Source organism: Oncorhynchus mykiss, chromosome 23 (assembly GCF_013265735.2).
Source record: "Oncorhynchus mykiss isolate Arlee chromosome 23, USDA_OmykA_1.1, whole genome shotgun sequence".
In the NCBI taxonomy this organism is placed as follows: domain Eukaryota; kingdom Metazoa; phylum Chordata; class Actinopteri; order Salmoniformes; family Salmonidae; genus Oncorhynchus; species Oncorhynchus mykiss.
The window spans coordinates 20031289-20058595 of NC_048587.1; the positions used below are offsets into that span (position 1 = coordinate 20031289).

Here is a 27307-nt window from a genome sequence, read left to right on the forward strand (position 1 = left end):
ATACATACGGGAAACTGTTGAGTGTTAAAAACCCAGCAGGGTTGCAGTTCTTGACACACTCAAACCGGCGTGCCTGGCACCTACTACCACTTAAATATTTTGTCTTGCCCATTTACAATCTGAATGTCACACATACACAATCCATGTCTCAATTGTGTCTAGGCTTAAAAATCCATCTTTAACCTACCTGCTCCCCTTCATCTACACTGATTGAAGGGGATTTAACCAGTGACGTCAATAAGGGATAGCTTTCACCTGGGACAACGATGAGAGAGCCTATAGGGAGGAGGTCAGAGACAACAACCTGTCCCTCAACGTGAGCAAGACAAAAGAGATGATCGTGGACTACAGGAAAAGGAGGGCCGAACACGCCCCCATTCACATCGACGGGGCTGTAGTGGAGCAGGTCGAGAATTTCAAGTTCCTTGGTGTCCACATCATCAACCAACTATCATGGTCCAAACACACCAAGAAAGTTGTGAAGTAGGCACTACAACACCTTTTCCCCCTCAGGAGACTGAAAAGATTTGGCATGGGTCCCCAGATCCTCAAAAAGTTATTCAGCTGCACCATTGAGAGCATCCTGACCGGTTGCATCAACGCCTGATATGGCAAATGCTCTGCATCTAACCATAAGGCACTACAGAGGGTAGTGTGTACGGCCCAGTACATCACTGGGGCGAAGCTTCCTGCCATCCAGGACCTATATACTAGGCGGTGTCAGGGGAAGGACCAAGAATTGTCAGACTCCAGTCACCCAAATCCTAGACTGTTCTCTCTGCTACCGCACGGCAAGAAGTACAGGAGCACCAAGTCTAAAGGCTCCTTAACAGCTTCTACCCCCAAGCCATAAGACTGCTGAACAGTTAATGGCCACCTGGACTATTTACCCCCCCCCCACTTTGTTTTTACACTTCTGCTACTCTCTGTTTATTTTCTATGCATAGTCACTTTACCCCTACCTACATGTACAAATTACCTTGACTAACCTGTACCCCAGCACATTGACTCAGTACCGGTACCCCCGGTATACAGCCTTGTTATTGTTATTTTATTGTGTTACTTTTTATTTTATTTTTTACTTTAGTTTATTTAGTAAATATGTTCTTAACTCTATTTATTGAACTACATTGTTGGTTATGGGCTTGTAAGTAAGCATTTCACGGTAAGGTTGAACACCTGTTGTATTCAGCGTATGTGACAGATACAATTTGATTTGATTTAACTGGTCAGTTAATTTCATGGAAAGAGCAGGTGTTCCGAATGTTTGTGCACTTGCGCCTGCATTTCTCAGTGCCTTCTCTATAGGGACTAATGTGGTAGCAGTTTATATATAAAAAATTATAAATGGTCACTGTATTTACCTTGTATTTATTATCAATGCATTTTCTCTGGTATTTACTTAATTTAACACAATTAGGCTAGTAACTATAGTACCTGGTACCAAATGGTTATTATTGTGTAATTATCATTTATCATGTATAAATTCTTGGTAATGTAAAATTAAGTACTACCAATCAAAAAAAATCAACTTGCCTTCTGTGTTCATTGAGCTAGTATTTGACTGTGTGCATTGTATGTGCCAGCAGTAACTACTAACATGTATACGGTAGTTTACTTACATTTTTTGTTTAAAATTGTAATGGAGAAGAGATGACAACATATTTCAGATAATTTGTTATCTTAATCACCCTGCATGTATAAGCTCATGCTGTCTCCAGCCAACTGTATATCCTGCTTTCACACCACCATTAAAACACGTTCAACTCAATGTGTGGTGTCTACATTTTTCATGAGGGAAACAACGTGAGACATCGTGACACATCAAAACTTGTTTAAATCAGACTCATACAGCAAATTCGGAACAGCAAAATACGATATGCTTATATCCTTTTAGTATGGCAGCAAATTCTCAGAGAGCAGAGAGAAAAAAGAAAGGTTGAGAGTGAAGTCTGACAGCTCAACCGGAAGAACAGTGTTGTAAAGTGGGGGATGTTGTCAATGGCCAATCACAGGAGATCCCAACCAACATACTGTACCGGCATCTCATAAAACCCCAGTAGCAACAACATGGGCCTACGACAATTCAGGAAAGCAACTGTGTTATTTCAGACAGAAGCAATTTCCCCTTAGTGTATCTTGAGGTAACCAATAGAACAAAATATTTGGTCTACTCCCACACCAGCAACATACTAATAAATCACAAAAAAATGAAAAAAATGCACTTAATGTAAGAAAAGTTATTGATAAACTTGCTGTCAGCTATCCAACCGGAGGGGCAAGAGGCTATGGTTACTTAATGAGCTGGAGATCTCATACAGTAGGTCAAGGAGGTGAATAGGCTACAATGGGTAAAACATCATGGGTTGCAGAAAGAGTGAAGGTCATTTTTTCCATCTTTATAATACGAGCCTTCTTGGTCAACATCCTTTAGATGTGGACTAAATGATCTGTAAACTGGTGGGTGACATGATAGTTTGAATATGTCAATATAGTTTAGATTTGCTTCAGTTTAACTGGATGAAGGTCGTGGATATATCTGGGGCCAATTAAATGTAATGTGATCACACTTACAGTCGCGTGAAGTCTAGACAGATAACAGCTACGTCATCTTTATGTCTCCGTAGAATTGGCGATGCACAGACACTGTAGGTGGTTCCCTGTTTATGGCAACACATAGGCTTACTCTGTGTCAGTTTCGCATTCTCGTGGAGATGCAAGAGACGTCATATAACACAAGATGGTGCCATTGCCACCCTTTACTTTACTGTCCTTTTCAAAATAGACAAGAGTATCGTTTTTTACAAAGCCACGAGAAGTAAGTGGTGCTGAGGGTGCTGCAGCAACCCCTGATATATCGAAATTAAAACAAATATGTATTAAAAAATGTAAATAACTTTTTTTCTCCACAAAATTATTGAACTAGGCCTGCCTAGTGGTTAGAGGGTTGGGCCAGTAACCGTAAAGGTTGCTCGATCGAATCCCTGAGCTGACAAGGTAAAAATCTGTCGTTCTGCCCCTGTGCAAGGCAGTTAACCTGCTGTTTCCCGGGTGCTGAAGACATGGATGTCAGTTATGGCAGCCCCCCGCACCTCTCTGATTTAAAGGGGTTGGGTTAAATGCAGAGACACATTTCAGTTGAATACATTGGACAACTGACTAGGTATCCCCCCTTTCCTATTACTCCTGTATGAGGGGATCAAAATAAAGTTTTTTTGACAGTTCACAAAAGTTCCAGTAGTTTTACCTCGCAGGACCTCACAGGATCTATATTGTTGTTACGTGGTGCGAAACGGGGAAACCAAGAGCAGACTCTGAAGAGGAAGCCGGGATGATGGAACCAAAATGTTTATTGTACACAGAGAAATATGGAGTGCAGAACCGGGATAGCTCAGATGAGATGCAGGAAAACCAGAAGTGTAGAGTGAGGTTGGAGTTGGCTGAGTTGAACAGGGAAACAGGTCCTAAGGGGAATCCAAGGGAGTGATGGTGAGTGATATACAGGGCAAGTTGGTTGGGTGGTGAGATGTGGAACAGGAGACAGGAGACAGGAGACAGAGAGGTAACTGCAAGAGAGGACAAGACGGTGTGAGGCAGGGAAACAAGCACAGCAGAGCAACAGGATCTTGAGAACTGACAAAAGGACACCGGATGACCACCAGAGGGCGTAGCATGAGCAGATGTGCAGATGTGACAATCGGTCATGTACAGGTCATGTACATGCTCCAGCTTTTGGTTCACAGCCCCATGAGAAATCTCTTTTAAATGACTTCCACAAGCACAAGCACGCACATACACACATCTACTGTAGACCTTGTGATAGGCTGTTGCCTATGTATGATTATGAATAAACTGGAGTGTAGCCTTCTTATTAGGCTACCCAATTATTTTTATTTTTTTAAATGCTAGATTGTCAGTCTTAAACAGATAAACTGTAGTTGGATAAAAAATTACAATGATGCCAATCAGAAGTGGAAAAAAAATAATACACTACATGGCCAAAGGTTTGTGGACACCTGCTTATGGAACATCTCATTCCAAAATCATGGGCATTAATATGGAGTTGGTTCCCCCTCTGCTGATATAACAGCCTCCACTCTTCTGTGAAGGCTTTCCACTAGATGTCGGAACATTGCTACAGGGACTTGCTTCCATTCAGGCACAAGAGCATTAGTGAGGTTGTGCACTGTGTTGGGCGATTCAGCCTGGCTTACAGGCGGCGTTCCAATTCATTCCAAAGGCATTAGATGGGGTTGAGGTCAGGGCACTGTGCAGGTCAGTCAAGTTCATCCACACTGATCTTGACAAACCATTTCTGTAGGAATCTCGCTTTGTGCACAGTAGTAGTAGTCATGCTGAAACAGGAAAGGGCCTTCCCCAAACTGTTGCTACAAAGTTGGAAGCACAGAATTGTCTAGTATGCTGTAGCATTAAGATTTCCCTTCACTGGAACTAATAAGGGGCCTAGAAAAACAGCTCCAGACCATTATTCGTCCTCCATCAAACTTTACAGATGGCACAATGCATTCGGGCAGGTAGCCTTCTTCTGGTATCCACCAAACCAAGATTAGTCCGTCGGAATGACAGATGGTGAAGCGTGATTCAGATGGTGAAGCGTGACTCCAGAGAACGCATTTCCGCTGCTCCAGAGTCCAATGGCGGTGAGCTTTACACCACTCCAGCCGACGCTTGGCATTGCACATGGTGATCCTAAGCTTGTATGCGGCTACACGGCCATGAAAACATCCTATGAATGTGCCACACTGAAGGTCACTGAACTCTTCAGTACGGGCCATTCTACTGCCAATGTTTGTCTATGGAGATTGCATGGTTACACGCCTGTCAGCAAAGGGTGTGGCTGACCATGTAGTGTAACTTTATGGAATTGGACATTGAATTGTTTTTAAAAAATAATTATTTCACCTTTATTTAACCAGGTAGGCTAGTTGAGAACACGTTCTCATTTACAACTGGGACCGGGCCAAGATAAAGCATAGCAGTGTGAACAGACAACAACACACAACACATGGAGTAAACAATTAACAAGTCAATAACACAGTAGAAAAAAAAGGGGAAAAAAAGAGTCTATATACATTTTGTGCAAAAGGCATGAGGAGGTAGGCGAATAATTACAATTTTGCAGATTGTATTGATTTCATATCATGAACATCATCAAAACACAGACTTTCACTATTTCGACTTTGTCTTCAACGTAACCTCTAGTGGACAGATTATCGTGGACAGATGAAACAGCGAGAATCTGTCAAGGTTTACGTAGAATTATGTGATTACGAGCAGCAGTAGTTCCTGGATTTGGGTTTTCATCATTGATTATTTGGACGAATCAGGATTGGGAGAAGGCAGTGCTAAACGGTTTTCACTGTATTCCACAGCCACAATGTCAAAATTGGCCATATCGTAAAAATTCCTGAAAACATAATGTCCTTTTTAGCCATGATAAACACGGATGACATTAGCGGAACGGCTCCCTCCTGTGTCCTTTGTCGGTGTATACTAGCTATAGCTAGCTACCGTTGTCGCCCCCGCCTCTTCTGCCTGTGAGGTTTATCAGCGTATTGCATCCAACATTATGTTGCATCCCTGCCATCTACTGTACTGGAGCGCCCCTGCCTATATACTGGAGTAAGAGTTTAAAATGGATCAATAGAAGTATAAAGAGGGGTTCCTGCAGATGCAGAAATGCCCACATGTAGGAACGCCCCCGAATTGCGGGCTGCAGTTGCACCCTTCTCGAGACACTGCTGTGCTCTAGGTGAGGATGTTCATGATAAAAGTTGCATGACGTCAAGGACCAGTCAAGAAACTAAAACGCCCTGCACATATCGTTTCTTTCACCACGGTTTGCAGCCGCAAAGTGATTTTTGCTAATGTGCATCTAAGGTAAGATTTCAACCATTATGTCACATTACAGGTCACGATTTATTGAAGCAGATGTCCCAATTTCTGTTTTATTCTAATGACACATATGCGATTTAGTTGAGTCTTCTCCAATCTACATCAAGTCATTTTGCATCGCCTTGTATGAATGCTTAATTTGCAATTAGGCTTATTGTGCTAAAGCACATTTTTAGGACTGTCACTCTCTGGTGTCCATAACGTTTGTTATTTCCCCAGAGCAAATCTTTTTTCGCTCGCTCCTTTGTGGACTCAAAAAATGGGAAGATTAGACACTCTGAGAGAATTTAATTTATTGTCATGGATGAGAGAGGAAAGACAATCGAGGAAGTTGACCCTGGTCATCGTTTTCATCGCCTTGCTGCTGGATAATATGCTTCTAACGGTGGTCGGTAGGTGCAACTTTGGAAATATTATTTTCACACCTGTTACTGTTGTGTCAACTGTTGTTTCACCCACTGAAACGTATCAATCAATACCTGTCTAAAGGACAATTCGAGTCTGTTGCTAGCCAAACTAACCCATTAACAATGTGGACAACTGACAATATTATTTTCAACCATGCAATGTTTTGTTGTTTCACTTGTATAAGATGGTTGTATTCTCCTTTTTGTTTAGAGTAGTTCAATTATAATTTTTGGTGTGGAAAAAAAGTTATTCGGTCTTGCCCCCCCAAAAAAGAAAAAAACATTGTCCAGTCTAAAGCCTATGATTTGCTCATAATTTTACCTTGCATGAAGCTTTTTAATTATATACGAAATTAGACACTAGCTACTTCAGTTGTTACATTTTATTCAAATAAGATACACATTGGTTTTCATCCAATATCCAATATTAGATAGCACAATGAGTAAGAATGACAGTCTGGTCTCATAGACTAAACTATACATAGTAAACGTAAATCATGGACACAAAAATGTGTATTATATGTTAGGTGTGGTATGATACATAAAACAGAAGGTTACTTAAGGCAGAAGTGAAAGTAGGGTGGGTGAGTGTATAACGCGAATGTCTAGCAACCCAAAGGTTGCGTGTTCGAATCTCATCACAGACAACTAGCATTTTAACTAATTAGCAACATTGCAACTACTTACTACTTTTTAGCTACTTTGCAACTACTTAACGTGTTAGTGTTAGCCACCTAGCTAACATTAGCAACAACAAATTGGAAATCGTAACATATTTTACATTTTGGAAATTCGTTACATATTGTACGAATTGTAATTCTTAACATATCATACGAAATGGATGATGGACATCCACAAATGAATACATACATACCAAATGTAACATATCATACTAATCCAGGCTGCATCACATCCGAATGTGATTGGGAGTCCCATACGGCGGCGCACAATTGGCCCAGCGTCGTCCAGGTTTGGCCAAGGTAGGCCGTTATTGTAAATAAGAATTTGTTCTTAACTGACTTGCCTAGTTAAATAAAGGTGAAATAAAATGTAAATAAATAATTGGAACATCCCGAATTTACTTTTACTACTTTTACTACTTTTACATCTACTCCTGAGTCCAAGTTCAGAATGAATGAATAAAATAGGTCATAAATCCAACATATTGTGAATTAAAATGTAAATATACCCATAATAACATATTAGTAAGCGGCCTATGTGCTACAATGTTTTTCCCTAAACATTTCCTCTGTTGATTATTCATGTTATCAGATTGTGTCAAGTTGTTTACAACCTTAGGCATTTTCAAAAGCTGAATGTAGCCTTAGTGTAAAGTTCACAGGGAGGTTAATTGTTAATAATTGGTCATCATTTATATCGCCTTTCACGTGGCCAAGTGAATAGTAATTAGTAAATTAAAACTATGGTGGGCCGGGATGGTGGGCCCGCTACAGATTATTTGGCCGTGGAATTCATCCATCTACACCCATTGTATATTTTTGGTCCCAAGGTGCCCAGCTCTCTTGATTTCCTTGAAAGCATCAGCATTGCCATTACCAATGAATCTCCCAGTTGTATCAGATAGATTATGGATGGCATTGATGTGCACATGAATGCTGTTATTTTGCTTGAGATCGTGTCGTCACGTCTCCCGGACATGTCCATTGAGCAATGGATACAGATGCGCATTGGAAGAATGTCCGAATTTTTCAGTCAGAAATGACTCTAGAGTAGCTGTGTATGCTCATACGTGATTGGAGACAAATCGATAAACAGCAAGGGTGTGAATAACAATATGATAAAAGCATGATAATAACAATAATATGAAAATAATAAGCTAAAACCATCTTAAAGGGGCCAATTATTGTGTTATCTGGCACATTTATAGCTACATGAGTTAAATCAAATCAATATTTTCTTAACCTTTGAAAGAAATGGAGTGTGTCCTAATGTCCTACCCGCTACGAAAATCTAATAAATATGAAATAAATTTGTAATTATATTCCACACAGACTTCTTTGGATGATGAGGTTATATCGGAATATACTATAGTAGATATAACACTTTTCAGGATCTGTTTTTCTGCTCCTTTCTTCCTGGTAGTCCCCATCATCCCCAGCTACCTATACACAGTTGATGATGCAGCAGCCAACATGGCCAAGAATCACACCACGGCCTCCCCACACACCCCTTCTGGAACCTTCCAGACCATCGTGTCCCTCTATGACAACTCTGTCAGGGTAACCAGCGGGGGCCCAATGGACTCCACACCCATACCCTTGGATCAGGCGCAGGCGGTCTCTCTTTCCACCTCGGCTCTCACACCCCACAATTCCACAGAGCCTGACTGCCCCAAAGCAGATGACCAGCTTCTCAATGAGAATGTGAAAGTGGGACTACTTTTTGCCTCCAAGGCCACCGTACAGCTCATCACCAACCCCTTTATTGGGCCTCTCACCAACAGGTGGGTGATTGACATGATCACACTGGTTGGTGTGTTTTCTGTTAACTAATTTTCATACTTATTTCTAGATTATTTCAATGAAATGCCAGCTGTGAACTTGCTTGCATGGCAACTATAATTCAGGTTTCGTAAAACCTGTCTATTTATGTTGCCTTAGTTAATGAAGAGTTTTAGCATTTAAAATGATTCCCTGGTTGCACAAATGTTTTAATTATGGTTATAAAGGGGTGGTTTCATACAGTTATGACTTGATTTGACTAATAATACTAATAATTAAGACAAGTAGTTTTGAATGACACTAAAATGAGATGACAGCAGGCATGCAGGTTAGGCCAATGTGTATCTTCAGTGTGAAGCCACATGCAGTGTGAGTGCCTGCCAGGGCTTCCTGCTAGCCCAGAGCTAAATGGTGGCTCAGCTTGGCCTGCGTTTGGGTAATCAGTCAAAGGTCCATGGAGAGAAAGACCAGGAACAGACTCTTTTCAAGTGACAGGGAGTCAAATGGAACGCTGCCATTTGTATATTGCTATTTTGAGACCAAATGTCATGTCAGTTAGATCTAATCCAGCCTGTTCCCATATAGCTAAATTCCTGTTTAGTGGTTTGTGTTGGATTTATGCATCTCTGCATGCATGCATTCAGTATGGATCCCTGCTTGTAGTGCTTTACAAGCACTTGTAGTTATTGTTACTACGTACTGTATTCTGAAATTACTCAATATCGATTGTACTAAGGATCAGTACTTTTGTAGACATATCTGTATGTTAGCGCACCTATTCAGAAAGACCAATTTGTCAGAGATATTACTGTGAAATATTGTCTTGTGGAATGCTCACATGGGTAAAGTCAGTCAAGGTTTGAGCTCTAGCAGTGCTCACTGCTCAGTTATAGACAAATGCGTCAAGGCTAATATTTACCGTCTCAGCCGGGCGCCACAATATTCTGTAATTAAAGCAAACAATAGAATCCTATTATTTACCCATAGTCACCTTCCGTGTGGGAAACGACAACACAAGGCAAGTCATGCATGTCAGGTACATGGAACAAGGCTCTAAGTACACACAATGCATATTTACAAAAGCATTGACACCGCACCATGATTGTGTCGTTTTTGTGCAGACCAACTCCCAGGTGTGTATCACACAAATATCAGTTGTATCACAACCATTGTGTCAAACGCAGTGTGTACGAGGCCAAAGAGTGTTTCTGCCCAACTTCTACTAGACTGCCTAATGTTAGATGAGCTGTAGTTATGCGTCTTGTTTTATATATTATTGCATTACATTCTATAGTATTGAGAAAGGATGTCTCAATGTGCTTACAGAATAGGATACCAGATCCCCATGTTTGCCGGGTTCTGTATTATGTTCCTGTCAACCATTAGTAAGTATTACCCACATCCACACCTGTCACATCCACACCTGTTTCCAGATCTCACACCGTGTTTCAATTATATTTTTTCATGATTGATGTTTTCTTTTCTTTTTTTTTGTCGTCTGAATTTCTATTGTCGTCGTTGTAAAGTGTTCGCCTTCTCATCGAGCTACACTCTGCTGTTTCTGGCCAGATCCCTGCAGGGTGTGGGCTCCTCCTGCTCCTCCGTGGCTGGTGAGGTCCTTGGCATTACCCCTGACATTTATAGATGCTTTCAGGATTAGCTTCACTTTGAGACAGGAGCAGCAAGCACATACAGTTGCCCCAGAACCTTCCCCTTTGTTATTACAGTAGGCCTACCTTGGTATGCATCTTTGTCTCTCGAGTTGAACAATGAGGCATTTATTATACACATCTCTAGTTAAGTTATTGAAAGGTGATGTGGTGAGAGGAACAACAAATACTCCCTAATAGACACTGGTAAGTGTCTATTCAAACAGTCACAGAGGATTTGTTGCAAGCAGCCCTGGGATAAATGAAGAGCAGTGTTTCAAGAACTAATAATGTATGTAGTATGCTATAAAGAAATACATTGCCTTGTAAAAGTATTCAGATTTACATTTTTTTATGTTACAAAGTGGGATTAAAATTGATGTAATTGTCATTTTTCTGTCAACAATATACACAAAACACTCTGTAATGTCAAAGTGGAAGAATGAAAGATTCATATAAAATTAAATAACAAAAATATAGTTGTTGCATAGTATTCAGCCCCTTTGTTTAGGCAAGCCTAAATTAGTTCAGGAGTCAAATTTGGCTAGGCAAATTACATGAAAAGTTACATGGACATGACATGATTTTTAAACAACTAACACTTCCTCTGTCCCCCATACATACATCTGTAAAGTCCCTCAGTTATGTATTGAATTTCAAGCACAGATTCTACTACAAAGACCAGGGAACTTTTCGAAAGCCTCATAAAAAAAGGGCAGTGATTGGTAAATAGGTAACAATAAAAATCAGACAGTGAATACCTCTTGTGGCATGCATGGTCTAATGTATAATTGTGCTGTGCATTATGTATTAAGCCACCCAGACACCTCCAAGATACAGTCGTCCTTCTGAACTGAGCTGCAGGACAGGAATGAAACTGCTCAGGGATGTCACCTTAAGGACATTGGTGGTTTTAAAAGTGGTTTCAATGGCTGTGACGGGAGAGGACTGAGGATGGATCAGCAACATTGTAGTGACTCCACAATAATGACCTAAATGACAGAGAGAAAAGAAGAACATAAATATACAAAACATGCATCTTGTATACAACAAGGCAATAAAGTAATACTGCAAGAAAAACATGACAAAGGAATACACTTTTTGTCCTAAATGCAAGCCTTATGTTTGGGGAAAATCCAATACAACACATCACTGAGTAACTGCCTTCTTATTTTCAAGCGTGGTGGTGCCACCATCGTGGTATGGGTATGCTTGACATCAGCAAATACTGGGGAGTTTTTCAGGATTAAAAAAACGGGACAGGGCTAAACACAGGTAAAATCCTAAAGCAAACCCTGCTTCAAATCTGCTTCATACCAGACACTGGGAGAGAAATCTACACTGGAGTTGCTTACCAAGAAGACAGTGTATGTTCCTAAGTGGCCAAGTTACAGTTTTGACTTAAATCTGCTTGAAATACTATGGCAAGACTTGAACATTTCTGTTTAGCCATGATCACCAACATCTTGACAGAGCTTGAAGAATTTAGAAAATAATAATAGGTCAATCTTGCGCAATCCAGCTGAGACTTACCCTAGAAGATTCACCTATGTAATCGCAGCCAAAGGTGTTTCTAACATGTATGGACTCAGGGTTATTTATATTTATGCAACGACAATATTTTAATTTATTACATTTTTATTAATGTTTTTATAAATGTTATACTTTTTCATCCCAATTGACATTACAGAGTATTTTGTGTAGACTGTTAACAAAAAATTACAATTAGTCCTTCTGAGTAGCACAGCTGTCTAAGGCACTGCATCGCAGTGCTAAAAACATCACTACAGACCCGGGTTCGATCCCAGGCTGTGTCACAGCCGGCTGCGACTGGGAGACCCATGAGGCGGCGTGCGATTGGCCAAGCGTAGTCCGGGTTTGGCCAGCCGGGATGTCCCTGTCCCATTGCACTCTAGCGACTCCTTGTGGCAGGCCGGGCGCTTGCAAGCTGGCTTCGGTCACCAGCTGGAAAGTGTTTCCTCGGACACATTGGTGCGGATGGCTTAAGCGAGCAGTGTGCCAAGAAGCAGAGCAGCTTGATGGGGTCATGTTTCGGAGGACGCATGGCTCTCAACCTTCGCCTCTCCTGAGTCCGTACGGGAGTTGCAACGATGGGACAAGACAACTACCAATTGGATATGATGAAATTGGAGAGAAAAAAGGGTAAAAAAAGAAAAACACCTACTCACGGGTTTATTTTTATTTTACTACATTTTACTATGAAATAACCAAAAATCAACAAACAAAATATAGTTTCTATTTGAGATTCTTCAAAGTAGCCACCCCATCAATCAATTGTTTTTGAACAGGAAAATGACCCAACACACAGGCTGTGTAAGGTCTATTTTACAAAGAAGGATAGTGATGGAGTACTGCATCGGATGACCTGGCCTCCACAATCACCCGACCTCAACCCAATTGAGATGGTTTGGGATGAGTCGGACTGCAGAGTGAAGGAAAAGCAGCCAACAAGTGCTCAGAATATGAAGCTCGTTGAGAGAATGCCAAGAGTGTGCAAGCTGTCATCAAGGCAAAGGGTGGCTACTTTGAAGAATCTCAAATATAAAATATACTTAGATTTGCTTAACACTTTTTTGGTTACTACATGATTCCGTATGTGTTATTTCATAGTTTTGATGTCTTCACTATTATTCTACAATGTAGAAAATAGTAAAAATAAAGAAACACCCTTGAATGAGTAGATGTGTCCAAACTTTTGACTGGTTCTATGTATGTAAAAAAAAATATATATATATATATTTAAAAGACAATTAAATACATTTTAATTGTGAAAATGTGGGGGGTCTGAATACTTTTGCAAGGCACTGTATATTACCCTGACTGCTCAAACCAACTAAATAGATATGGCCAGGTGAAATGTACATTTGTATATAAGAGCTTACATGTTCTGTTCTTCTTCTAGGGATGGGGATGCTTGCCAGTGTGTACACAGATGATGAGGAGAGGGGAAATGCCATCGGGATAGCACTGGGTGGTCTGGCCATGGGCGTGCTGGGTATGTACACAATTCATGATGTATTTGAGCTCTTTGTAGACTACTGTAACAGGCAACAGTTGGCACAAAATCATTGACCACCTTTAATTTCTTCCACCCAGTGGGCCCACCATTCGGCAGCGTCATGTATGAGTTTGTGGGGAAAACGGCGCCTTTCCTCATTCTGGCTGTTCTGGCTGTGCTGGATGGAGGTAAGTAATGTGGCCATGTTTCTGTCTATCATAATGCAGATATTCTGTTTTCTCTAATCTGGAGTCACCTGTTAGGCATGCTAACTAAGTTCATCCTCTGTGTCTCCCAACAGCACTGCAACTGTTCATTCTCCAGCCCTCAAAGGTGGAACCAGAGGTGAGTGTATGGCTTTGACAGCTCTTTTTATGATTATTGATGTAAATTCATTGGAATTGTGTAAGAATGTGTTCACAATCACCAGATCACTGTGATATGAATGCGGGGATCAATAGAGTATTATAAGTGATTTGATTGGATTCATACAGCGTCTTTCCAGATGCTTAAAGTGTTTTACACTGTTTAGGGAATACAAATAGTGCACAGGCCATTACAAGTAATTTAACACTGAATAAATACACTTTTCTCTGTCAGAACTCTTCTGCCATGCAAACAGATAAGCAGAGAAATGAACCTCAGCCGCTCACAGTGACAGCCATGAGTGATGATCCGTTTGGAAGTGTCTTCCAGCCAGGTTTTTATATCAGAGCGGCAGCCTGAGCTGTGCGCTGTGTAGGTCTCTGGTATGATGGGTTACCATCCCAGTTAGAGGAGACATGTGCCTGGGATGGATATTCCTATCAGAGCCCCTCTGACTTTGATCTATGGGGCTGATGCATATCAGTCATCACGGATACCAAGGAGGTAGTGACAGAGACCCAATCGGATGGTGGCTGTGATTATCAGACCAATGGCGCTTATACATTGTTTAGTTGTGGATGATGAATATTAAAAAGGGAAAAAGGGAAGGGGACATGACATAATCCTCACTATTAGTACATCGCTGCTGGGCGGCATGTAGCCTAGTGGTTAGAGCGTTGGACTAGTAACCGAAAGGTTGCAAGATCAAATCCCCAAGCTGACAAGATAAAAATCTGTGGTTCTGCCCCTGAGCAAGGCAGTTGTTCCTATGCCGTCATTGAAAATAAGGATTTGTTCTTAACTGACTTGCCTAGTTAAAAAAAATTAAAATCTCTGTTGCTGAGATTTTTAACAGTGACGTGAATACATGATCATTAAGCTTAAAGACGTTGTCATAGTAACTGACAAGAGGTTATTGTCACACCTGTGCCAGTCATTAGTGAACTCAATGGCTATGTGTGGACATGTCCTATTCATTACTGTAAGAGCAGGAACAGTGGTATTTCAGTGTGCACAAACACTTTGCATACTGAAAGCACAGATAGTAACTGTACATCATTGTGGAATGATGTAAAGGTACAGACAGCACTGTAGCAACTAGGTACCACATAATTATTCGAGGCTGCCTTTTTGTATTAATCAGTTTTGACATGAAACTGATAGCTCTGTTTAGCTCTACATTTCCTGACCCTTTTCTCTCTACAGAGCCAGAAAGGGTCCTCACTTTGGAGCCTTATTAAAGATCCATACATACTCATTGCTGCAGGTAAGAATTCATCATTTATTATTGTTAGTCATATTATTACTTCATTCTGAAGTACCCACTGTGGCATTTCCCATTTCAGTCACACTAAGTGAAAAGCAACTGGGTGGGAGCAAAGATGTGGAAGAAGAACTGACTGAGATGTTCAAACAAATTGTATTCCAGTGGTTGAATTTCTGCCCTGAGCTAGGAAAAGACAAACACTGAGCCTACCAATTGATTTCTGGGTTAAGAACAGTATTATTGCCAGAAAGAGTGTTGAGAGGGAGCGAGCACTGCATGTTAGAAGGGGTCATCTCCGCATCAGAATAGAGTGTGTATGTGTGTTGTGTGCGTGCACATTTGCTTGTGTGTGTTGGTGTATGTGTGATGCTGAAGTGCTTGGGGAAACAACATCTATGTGTCAGTTAGATTCCCCACCACTTCAATTACCAGGCCCTTTTGCCAGGGCAGCCTAATACTGGGTATTATGCCTGGGGGGGGGGGGGGGGGGGGCTGTCAGGGACATAAAAATGTGTAAAGATGGAGAACAACAGGCCCAAGATCCACTTATCCTCAATCACATTCTCTTTTCCAGGATCCATTTGTTTTGCAAACATGGCCATTGCAATGTTAGAACCAGCGTTGCCTATTTGGATGATGGAGACCATGTGTCCAAGAAAATGGCAGCTAGGTATTTTGACATTTCTTTTCCTTTTTGTCCCTTTTGACAACCCTGTTTCCCCTATTGCCAATGCTGCTTTTTAAATGTTTTATTTTACCTTTATTTAACTAGGCAAGTCAGTTAAGAAGAAATGCTTATTTTCAATGACGGCCTAGGAACAGTGGGTTAACTGCCTGTTCAGGGGCAGAACGACAGATTTGTACCATGTCAGCTCGGGGATTTGAACTTGCAACCTTCCGGTTACTAGTCCAACGCTCTAACCACTAGGCTACCCTGCTTGCTGAATGTACTTAGAATAATGGCCTTCATTGGAACTCGAGGTTTAAAAACACAGCAAAAAGAAACAGCATAGCACAATAATAACTTGATTATGACACTGTGGCGTATAACTGTGAATTCACAAAAACTTCATACAGTATCTAGATGACCATTGAAACGGATCTGTAGTCGTTCTCCACCTCATTGAACCTCCCGTTTTAGTGAAACCGAATACTCTTTTTCTTTTCCCGCCATTATTACTTATTTTTATTAGTGGCATTGACTATGAGGACTCACACAGATAAATGGGGGATGAGAAAGAGGATGGAGGGACATAGGGGGGAGGCAGGGGGACAGGATATTAGGGTTTCATTTGCGGGCGAGTGGAGAGTGGGAGTGCTCATTACTGTGTCTAGGAGATATGCTGGAGCCCTATGATAGAGACGGATAATGTGCTTGCTTATCTGGGCCCCTCTGTACCCTGCTATCTCTCGCTCTCTACCCTGCTATCTCTCTCTCTACCCTGCTCTCTCTCAACTGATCTCTGTCCCTCCCTCTCTATCTTTCTCTCTGCCAGGCGTTGCCTTTGTGCCAGCCAGCATCTCCTACCTTATTGGAACTAACATCTTTGGCGTCCTCGCGCACAAGATGGGGAGGTAGGGAGGGAAATGACTCCCGTTTTTTTTTCGGTCTCCTTATCTTTTCCTATGTTGGTATCTGTTTCCTGTGCTATTGAGCAACTCTAAATTAGATTTCTCAGGCAGGTTGGGTATTTGCTGTTTATTGAAGTCTACAGCGTGACAGTGTGTTTATAACCGCTTGGCTAACGTTTGTTTGTTTACCACAGTTGTGTGTGCACAGTCACATTTAAATCAATAGATTTTTACCTCACACTTTATGAAAATACATGTGTTTCAGGGCTCAAATAATGCCTGTAGTCATAGAAGTATTCTTTTAGAAAGTTTGAAAAAAAATCTAACATTTGTTTCTCAAAATGTCCTAATCCAGTCTCAAAGAAACAGATTGTGATCCATTTGCTTCCTCTGTCATTTATTTGAAGTTTATTATTGTAATAAATGAGATTTTGTGGGCTTGCGGTAACAAAAACAACAGTGAAGGGAGGGGAGAGGGACATTGACTGTTGTCATTGGCAGACCCTGAACTGCTCTTTCCTCTTTTCCCAGATGGCTGTGCTCTCTCATCGGGATGGTCCTCGTGGGGGTTAGCATCCTCTGTGTGAGTACTAGACACATCTTTATCAGGTAGCTTTTAGCAACCAGCTCAACACAATGCTAACATTAATGTAGCTGTTTGGCCTGGTGGCATCATCAGAATCAGGGGGTCCATCTAAGGATATTGGGTAACACTATACAGTGCCTTCGGAAAGTATTCAGACCCCTTAACTTTTGCCACATTTTATTATGTTACATAGCCTTATTCTAAAATTGATTAAATAAATACAAATTCCTCATCAATCTGCACACAGTAACCCATAATGACAAAGCAAAAACAGTTTTTTTGAAAAGTATTCAGAGCCTTTACTATGAGACTCGATATTGAGCTCAGGTGCAACCTGTTTCCATTGATCATTCTTGAGATATTTCTACAACTTGATTGGAGTCCACCTGTGGTAAATTCAATTGATTGGACATGATTTGAAGGCACACACCTGTCTATATAAGGTCCCACAGTTGACAGTCCACGTTGGAGCAAAAACTAAGTGATGAGGTTGAAGGAATTGTCCGTAGAGCTCTGAGACAGGATTGTGTCGAGGCACAGATCTGGGGAAGGGTACCAAAATATTTCTGCAGCATTGAAGGTCCCCAAGAACACAGTGACCTCCATCATTCTTAAATGGAAGTTTGAAACCACCGAGACTCTTCCTAGGGTTGCCCACCCGGCCATACAGAACAATCGGGGGAGAAAGGCCTTGATGAAAACCTGCTCAAAGAGTAATCAGGACCTCAGACTGCAGTGAAGGTTCACCTTCCAACAGAACAATGACCCTAAGCACACAGCCAAGACAACGCAGGACTGGCTTCGGGACAGGTCTCTGAATATCCTTGAGTGGCCCAGCCAGAGCCCAGACGTGAACCCGATCGAACATCTCAGGAGAGACCTGAAAATAGCTGTGTAGCAATGCTGTAATTGATGCTGTAATTACTTCCAAAGGTGCTTGAACAAAGGGTTTGAATAATTATGTGAATGTGATATTTCAGTTTTTATTTCACATTTCTAAAAACCTGTTTTTCCTTTGTAATCATGGGGTGTTGTGTGTAGATTGATGATGGAAAAAAAAAAACTATTTCATCAATTTTAGAATAAGGCAGTAATGTTACAAAATGTGGAAAAAGTCAAGGGTTCTGAATACTTTCCAAGGCACTGTAAAAACAGGGGTATGTGGACACCCCTTCAAATTAGTGGATACGGCTATTTCAGCAACACTGGTTACTGACAGGTGTAAAATATATATACAGTGCCTTGCGAAAGTATTCGGCCCCCTTGAACTTTGCGACCTTTTGCCACATTTCAGGCTTCAAACATAAAGATATAAAACTGTATTTTTTTTGTGAAGAATCAACAACAAGTGGGACACAATCATGAAGTGGAACAACATTTATTGGATATTTCAAACTTTTTTAACAAATCAAAAACTGAAAAATTGGGCGTGCAAAATTATTCAGCCCCCTTAAGTTAATACTTTGTAGCGCCACCTTTTGCTGCGATTACAGCTGTAAGTCGCTTGGGGTATGTCTCTATCAGTTTTGCACATCGAGAGACTGACATTTTTTCCCATTCCTCCTTGCAAAACAGCTCGAGCTCAATGAGGTTGGATGGAGAGCATTTGTGAACAGCAGTTTTCAGTTCTTTCCACAGATTCTCGATTGGATTCAGGTCTGGACTTTGACTTGGCCATTCTAACACCTGGATATGTTTATTTTTGAACCATTCCATTGTAGATTTTGCTTTATGTTTTGGATCATTGTCTTGTTGGAAGACAAATCTCCGTCCCAGTCTCAGGTCTTTTGCAGACTCCATCAGGTTTTCTTCCAGAATAGTCCTGTATTTGGCTCCATCCATCTTCCCATCAATTTTATCCATCTCCCCTGTCCCTGCTGAAGAAAAGCAGGCCCAAACCATGATGCTGCCACCACCATGTTTGACAGTGGGGATGGTGTGTTCAGCTGTGTTGCTTTTACGCCAAACATAACGTTTTGCAATGTTGCCAAAAAGTTCAATTTTGGTTTCATCTGACCAGAGCACCTTCTTCCACATGTTTGGTGTGTCTCCCAGGTGGCTTGTGGCAAACTTTAAACAACACTTTTTATGGATATCTTTAAGAAATGGCTTTCTTTTTGCCACTCTTCCATAAAGGCCAGATTTGTGCAATATACGACTGATTGTTGTCCTATGGACAGAGTCTCCCACCTCAGCTGTAGATCTCTGCAGTTCATCCAGAGTGATCATGGGCCTCTTGGCTGCATCTCTGATCAGTCTTCTCCTTGTATGAGCTGAAAGTTTAGAGGGACGGCCAGGTCTTGGTAGATTTGCAGTGGTCTGATACTCCTTCCATTTCAATATTATCGCTGGCACAGTGCTCCTTGGGATGTTTAAAGCTTGGGAAATATTTTTGTATCCAAATCCAGCTTTAACTTCTTCACAACAGTATCTCGGACCTGCCTGGTGTGTTCCTTGTTCTTCATGATGCTCTCTGCGCTTTTGACGGACCTCTGAGACTATCACAGTGCAGGTGCATTTATACGGAGACTTGATTACACACAGGTGGATTGTATTTATCATCATTAGTCATTTAGGTCAACATTGGATCATTCAGAGATCCTCACTGAACTTCTGGAGAGAGTTTGCTGCACTGAAAGTAAAGGAGCTGAATAATTTTGCACGCCCAATTTTTCAGTTTTTGATTTGTTAAAAAAGTTTGAAATATCCAATAAATGTCGTTCCACTTCATGATTGTGTCCCACTTGTTGTTGATTCTTCACAAAAAATACAGTTTTATATCTTTATGTTTGAAGCCTGAAATGTGGCAAAAGGTCGCAAAGTTCAAGGGGGCCGAATACTTTCGCAAGGCACTGTATATATATATATCACACAGCCATTGGCAGTATAGTGGCCTTACTGAAGTGCTCCGTGACTTTTAACGTGGCACTGTCATAGGATGCCACCTTTCCAACAAGTCAGTTCGTCAAATTTCTGCCCAGCTAGAGCTGCCCAGGTCACCTGTAAGTGTTGTCATTGTGAAGTGGAAATGTATAGGAGCAACAACAGCTCAGCTGTGAAGTGGTAAGTAACACAAGCTCACAGAATGGGACCGTAGAATGCTGAAGTGTGTAGCACGTAAAAATCATCTGTCCTCGGTTGCAACACTCACTACAGAGTTTCAAACAGTTCTTGTACCGGCACAATAACTGTTTGTTGGGAGCTTCATGAAATGGGTTTCCATGGCCAAGCAGCCACACACAAGCCTAAGATCACCATGCGCAATGCCAAGCGTCTGCTGGAGTCATGTAAAGCTCACCGCCATTGGACTCTGGAGCAGTGGAAACAAGTTCTCTGGAGTGATGCATCACGCTTCACAATCTGGCAGTCTGATGGACAAATCTTTTTATATTTTTTATAATAGACCGCTGCTTCACTCGGGAGCTCAGAGTGCCAGGAGAACGCTACCTGCCCCAATGCATAGTGCCAACTGTAAAGTTTGGTGGATAAGGAATAATGGTTGGGGGCTGTTTTTCATGGTTTGGGTTAAGCCCCTTAGTTCCACTGAATGGAAATCTTAATGCTACAGACCTACAATGACATTCTAGATAATTATGTGCTTCCAACTTTGTGCCAACAGTGACATCTAGTGAAAAGCGTCCCCAACTCCATATTAATGCCCATGATTTTGGAATGAGATGTTGGACGAGCAGGGGTCCACATACTTTTGGTCATGTTGTGTAGGTGAAAGCTAGGGTTTTACCAACCCAGTCATGTCAGATCAGGGGTTACATACAAGAAGGGAGGAAGTAAGGATTAATTTTCTAAGTATTGGAACAGGCCTACTGTCTTAATGTCCTACTTTATCTCATTAGTCTCCAAATCATATTTTGAGTCTACGAAGGGAAGGGGAGTTCAATCAGAAGTCAATTCAAAAGCCAGTCAGAACAGTAAATTCTCTGGACACAGATAATTACATTTTCATGGTTGTTCCTTATGCAATTGTGTTGTGCGATAACAAATGTAGTGCGAGAACAAAGATCCTCAAGTCCTTAGACCACATAAAGATGGTATTCTGAATTACACGGTAAACATTTGATCAATACAAATCCTCTTCCACTCCTTACCTTGACTATGTCGTGTCATAGGTCCCTTTCGCTAAGGACATCTATGGACTGATACTTCCGAATTTTGGTGTTGGTTTTGCAATTGGTAAGTCAATTTGTATTGTATAGAGAAACAACAGATGATGAAATCAGCATCTGGTTTGTAACAGATATTACTGAACTTCTCATTCTCTTGTCTCTTGTCAGGCATGGTGGATTCCTCTATGATGCCAATCATGGGATATTTGGTGGACCTGAGACATGTGTCAGTCTATGGCACTGTGTACGCCATTGCTGATGTGGCTTTCTGCATGGGCTTTGCTTTAGGTAAATTACCATCAGATGCTTGAAAATATCCCAGTCCCATAGTATAGTTTTAAAACATTTCTGTCACACATTCTTATGTATGTTTTTTTTTTTTTTTTTTTTTTTGAGGTGTGGCACGAAAAGAGTGGCATCACGATATGTCAATTTGGGGGAAATAATCTATATCCGGCTCCTCTATAAGCTCACTGACCTTCCTTTTGCTGATGAAGGTCCGTCCGCTGGAGGCGCCATAGCAAAGAACATTGGGTTCCCCTGGCTCATGACCATCATCGGCGTCGTGGACATCCTCTTCGCTCCCCTCTGCTACTTCCTCAGGAGTCCTCCTGGGAGGGAAGAGAAAATGGTGAGACACTGAACACCTTGTACACATGTGCACAGAAGTGTGCACGCATGCACACACACACACACACACACAAACATACTACACACACTTAAACAGAGGTATGCGTTTGAATACTGGTTACTTGTAAAGCTGCATCTGATGCAGAGAGAACTATCCATTGCCGTCCCCACAGGCTCAAACTATTGCCATCTTTTCACTACCAGGTGAAACGGAGAGAGAGGAACTCGAGACACTCTTTGATCATGAGACACACTTTGAATGGGCTGTCTGTTTAAGTTGACCAGTTCAGGTCTCATCATCGCTGTGTATTGCATTCTACTGCTTTTGGCCACCCCCACTCTACCTTCTACCTGCTTTTGGTTCCCTAGACTAAATTGATTTAGACTATGAGTAAGCTGTGTATGGGTAGGTGGAAGAGGATGGCTTATTTGTGCACATGGGGGAGGGATAGGTGGATAGATTGTGCACATGGTGCCTGGTGGCACCTTAATTGGGGAGGACAGGCTCATAGTAATGACTGATACCATTCCATTCATTCCATTCCAAACACATGAGCTGTGTTCGAATACCCATGCAAACATACTGTATACTGCATACTTAATGAGTATATACTAAATACTGTATACTATTAGTTCATTCTAGTATACTGTAAACAAATGGTATCGTTTCAGTTGAGCATACTAGAGCTTTGCCTGTCTACCGGAAGTGGATGCTGTTGCTATGCAACCTCTTGCTAGCCTGTTATCATAACAAATGACTAGCTAAACATTTTACGATTTTGGGGGTATTCGTAAATTCAATCTGCAGTACCAGAATGCGCTCTGGGCGTTTGTAAATCCAGAGCGTTGTCAGATTGTAAATTCAGTGCGGTCGGAGCGTTCAGAGAGCACACTGGACACTCTGGCCAAGGAGTAAGGAGTAGGGTTGATCCGAGCGTTCAACGGCAGTCAAGCACCCACGCTAACTGGCTAACGTTGGCTAGCTATTTCTAGACACAAATGAGAGAACACCTCTCTCTGACCATTTTACTTGCCATAGCAGAGCTGGTTAGGCTGTTTTCATGTTATCCAGAGCGTTGGTGACTGTAACTGTGCTGCTGGCAAAAATGTATTCCGCTTTTTTTTGCCGACACCGGCCATATTCAACTGTGCGCTAGAGTAGATAGCCAGAATTAACCATGTCTATTGAAACGCTCAACGACTATACCGCTTAGCTAAGAATGATGTGAATAATCAAGTCAATAAACTTTGGTTAGTTAGATAGCAGATAGTTAATATACTGCCTGGCAAGTTTGATGTATTAGTATCCAACTAACGTTAGGTAACTAGCTAACATACCGGTACATACTGCTGTAATGCTATGCGGTTCGTAAGGATAGTGTAGCTAGCAAATTGTCTGCCAACGTAACGCAACTTATTTGAAAAGTCATTACTTTATTACATTGCTCAACATTTTCTTAACATTTGTCATTAGTTAGTCAGACTTCGGCTGCATTTTCTCCGCCATTTTCTTCAAATCTGAAAACGTTGTGAAGCCACACCCATTTTCTGAAGAATTGCATTATGGGCCCTAAAAGTACGGAAATAGTGTCCCCTGCGTGCATACTTTGTATTTTTCTGAATTTAGTATGACATCTGGAAACTTTTGGCATACTAACTATATCCATACTATGACCAATAAGCATACTATATACTCAATTCACGTCACAAATAGTACGATCAGTGCGGTTAGTATGAGTATTCGAACACAGCTATGATTCTACGCCATTCACTCCATTCCAGCCTCTTGTGGTGGAGGGATTGGTGGACAGATTGTGTGAATGTTTACTGTTTGCTGTAACAGATACACCACATACATGACCAGATAGCAGGGGATTCAGCTTTATTAAAGTGTTTGAACTATATAAAGTTTCCCCTTTTGACCTTTTGGTGGTAGATGGTGGTGGTGAATGGTGTCTAAAGGTAAGTCTAAAGGTAACTTCCAAAATAAAGAAGGATACAAAATATTGAAAGCAGGTGTTTCCACACAGGTGTGGTTCCTAAATTAGTTAAGCAATTAATATCCCATCATGCTTAGTGTCATGTATAAAAATGCAGAGTTGCCCATTATTGTAGCTACCATGGCTGGAATAAGAGAGCTCAGTGACATTGAAAGAGGGGTCTCAAAGGAGCATAGGAGGTTTAAAAGGTGTGTGTGTGTGTGTGTGTATCAGTCACCAGATCTCAACCCAATTGAACACTTATGGAAGATTCTGGATTAGCGCCTGAGATAGCTTTTTCCACCACCATCAACAAAACACCAAATTATGGAATTTGTCATAGAAGAATGGTGTTGCATCCCTACAATAGTGTTCCAGACAATCCGAAGGCGCATTGAAGCTGTTTTGGCACTATTAAGACACTTTATCTTGGCGTTTCCTTTTTTTTGGCAGTTACAGTGCCTTGCAAAAGTATTCACCCTCCTTTGCGTTTTTCCTATTTTGTTGCATTACAACCTGTATTTTAAATAGATTTTATTTGGATTTCATGCAATGGACATACACAAAATAGTCCAAATTGGTGAGGTGAAATACAGGGAAATTCTTGAGGGAAACCTCTTCTAGAGACTGGGACAGAGGTTCACCTTCTAGTTATGCACGCTCAAGTTCTCAGTTTGTCTTATTTCTTGTTTGTTTCACAATAAAAAACTAATTTGCGTCTTCAAAGTAGTAGGCATGTTGTGTAAATCAAATGATACCAACACCCCAAAAATCGATTTTAATTCCAGGTTGTAAGGCAACAAAATAGGGAAAATGCCAAGGGGGTGAATACTTTTGTAAGCCACTGTACAATACCTGTACATAGTTAGAAATGCTTTTATAAATTGCACATGCAAAATCTGCAACTAACTAATGTCATTTTTGCTAATTTATTATACATAAAAAAACAGAAATACATTATTTACATAAGTGTTCTGCCCCTTTGCTATGAGACTCGAAATTGAGCTCAGGTACATCCTGTTTTCATTGATCATCCTTCAGATGTTTCTACAACTTCATTGGAGTCCACCTGTGGTAAATTCAATTGATAGGACATGATTTGGAAAGGCACACACCTGTCTAAGGTCCCACAGTTGACAGTGCATGTCAGAGCAAAAACCAAGCCACGAGGTTGAAGGGATTGTCCGTAGAGCTCCAAGACAGGATTGTGTCGAGGCACAGATCTGGGGAAGGGTACCAAAACATTTTTGCAGCATTGAAGGTCCCCAAGAACACAGTGGCCTCCATCATTCTTAAATGGATGAAGTTTGGAATCCCCAAGCCTCTTCCTAGAGCTGGCCGGCCAGCCAATCTGAGCAATCGGGGGAGAAGGGCCTTGTGACAGAGCTCCAGAGTTCCTCTGTGGAGATGGGAGAACCTTCCAGAAGGACAACCAACTCTGCAGCACTCCACCAATCAGGCCTTATGTTAGAGTGGCCAGACGGAAGCCACTCCTCAGTAAAAGGCACATTACAGACCGCTTGGAGTTTGCCAAATGGCACCTAAAGGACTCGCAGACAATGAGAAACAAGATTCTCTGGTCTGATGAAACCAAGATTGAACTATTTAGCCTGGCACCATCCCTACGGTTAAGCATGGGACTGGGAGACTAATCAGGATCGAGGGAAAGATGAACGGAGCAAAGTATAGAGAGATCCTTGTTGAAAACTTGCTCCGGAGTCATCAGGACCTCAGACTGGGGTGAAGGTTCACATTCCAACAGGACAACGACCCTAAGCACACAGCCAAGGCAATGCAGGAGTGGCTTTGGGACAAGTCTCTATGTCCTCGAGTGGCCCAGCCAGAACCCAGACTTGAATCCGATCTATCCTCTCTTTAGAGACCCGCAAATAGCTGTGCAGTGACACTCTCCAGTCAACCTGACAGAGCTTGAGAAGATCTGCAGAGAAGAATGGGAGAAACTCATCAAATACAGGTGTGCCAAGCTTGTAGCGTCATACCCAAGAAGACTCGAGGCTGTAATCACTGCAAAAGGTGCTTCAACAAAGTACTGATTTAAAGGGTCTGAATACTTATGTAAATGTGATATTTCTAAAAACCTGTTTTTGGTTTGTCTTCATGGGTATTGGTTGTAGATTAATGAGGAAAAAAAGCAATTTAATTCATCTTAGAATAAGGCTGTAATGTAACAAAATGAATACTTTCTGAATGCACTGAGACAGGCGGATGAATTTGCCTTGGTAGTTGTCTTCCACATGACTGTTACAATGTAACCACAGTACAAAGCTCTTTGTGTTCAATCGAGAACCACCTTTTGTCTCTGAAACTTTGATCCTTGATAACAAATTATTGGTGGCTAATTTTTGTTTTCTTAGAATTTCTGGTAAATTCTTTGGTTATATTCTGACTCTATACAATTGTAATCTTCTCAGGCCATCTTGATGGACTCTAACTGCTCGATGAAGACCCGATCATACTCAACACAGGGGAACACAGAGTACGAAGAGATGGAGACAGAGTACGATGAGTATTAATGGACACCAGACATGTATGTTACCTTCCAGAGGATCTATTTTGTTGTACAAAAACAGAGATACAATGTTTATTATTTTTAACAGCGAAGCTGTTTCGTTGTGAGTGTCCGTCTTCACTGTTCTGTGTCATTGTTATTGTACGACTAGAGCAAACCAAAGTTGTTGTCATTGCCCTGTGTTTATTTTGAGCCAACAGCCTTATCCAATGGAAGTGGGGCCGTGTCAAAACAGGGTTTTCATGGGCCGTAATAGCAGACTGCTGTGAGTCATATTTACTGAATAGTTCAGATGAGGGTGGTATTATACAGTCGTGTCCAAAAGTTTTGAAAATGACACAAATATTAATTTTCAAAGTCTGCTGTCTCAGTTTGTATGATGCCAATTTGCATATACTCCAGAATGTTATGAAGAGTGACCAGATGAATTGCAAAGTCCCTCTTTGCCATGCAAATTAACTGAATCCCCCAAAAACATTTCCACTGCATTTCAGCCCTGCCACAAAAGGACCAGCTGACATCATGTCAGTGATTCTCTCATTAACACAGGTGTGAGTGTTGACGAGGACAAGGCTGGAGATCATCCTGTCATGCTGATTGAGTTTGAATAACAGACTGGAAGCTTCAAAAGGAGGGTGGTGCTTGGAATCATTGTTCTTCCTCTGTCAACCATGGTTACCTGCAAGGAAACACGTGCCGTCATCATTGCTTTGCACAAAAAGGGCTTAACAGGCAAGGATATTGCTGCCAGTAAGATTGCACCTAAAACAACCATTTATTGGATCATCAAGAACTTCAAG

General features: G+C 41.4%; 1 protein-coding gene across 1 annotated transcript; it reads left to right on the forward strand.

The window, feature by feature from the left end:
• The first annotated feature begins 5755 nt into the window (after positions 1–5755).
• LOC110502420 (synaptic vesicular amine transporter) lies at positions 5756–26949 on the forward strand. The gene is made up of 16 exons (XM_021580445.2): positions 5756–5901; positions 6136–6308; positions 8427–8787; positions 10112–10170; positions 10312–10395; positions 13358–13450; positions 13552–13641; positions 13755–13798; positions 15026–15086; positions 15661–15756; positions 16583–16661; positions 17190–17241; positions 21372–21435; positions 21537–21656; positions 21866–21999; positions 26410–26949. Exons 2-16 carry the CDS (start codon positions 6176–6178, stop codon positions 26509–26511), a joined length of 1572 nt encoding a protein of 523 aa, XP_021436120.1. The 5' UTR covers positions 5756–5901; positions 6136–6175; the 3' UTR covers positions 26512–26949.
• The last annotated feature ends 358 nt before the right edge of the window (positions 26950–27307 follow it).

What these genes read in the sequence shown, in the direction of transcription:
- LOC110502420 (XM_021580445.2), top strand. Translation starts at nt 6,176, where the DNA reads ATGGGAAGATTAGACACTCTGAGAGAATTTAATTTATTGTCATGGATG. An exon ending in TGGGGGTTAGCATCCTCTGT is followed by an intron (nt 17,242 to 21,371) that starts GTGAGTACTAGA and finishes GTCGTGTCATAG; the next exon opens with GTCCCTTTCGCTAAGGACAT. An exon ending in CTGGGAGGGAAGAGAAAATG is followed by an intron (nt 22,000 to 26,409) that starts GTGAGACACTGA and finishes TAATCTTCTCAG; the next exon opens with GCCATCTTGATGGACTCTAA.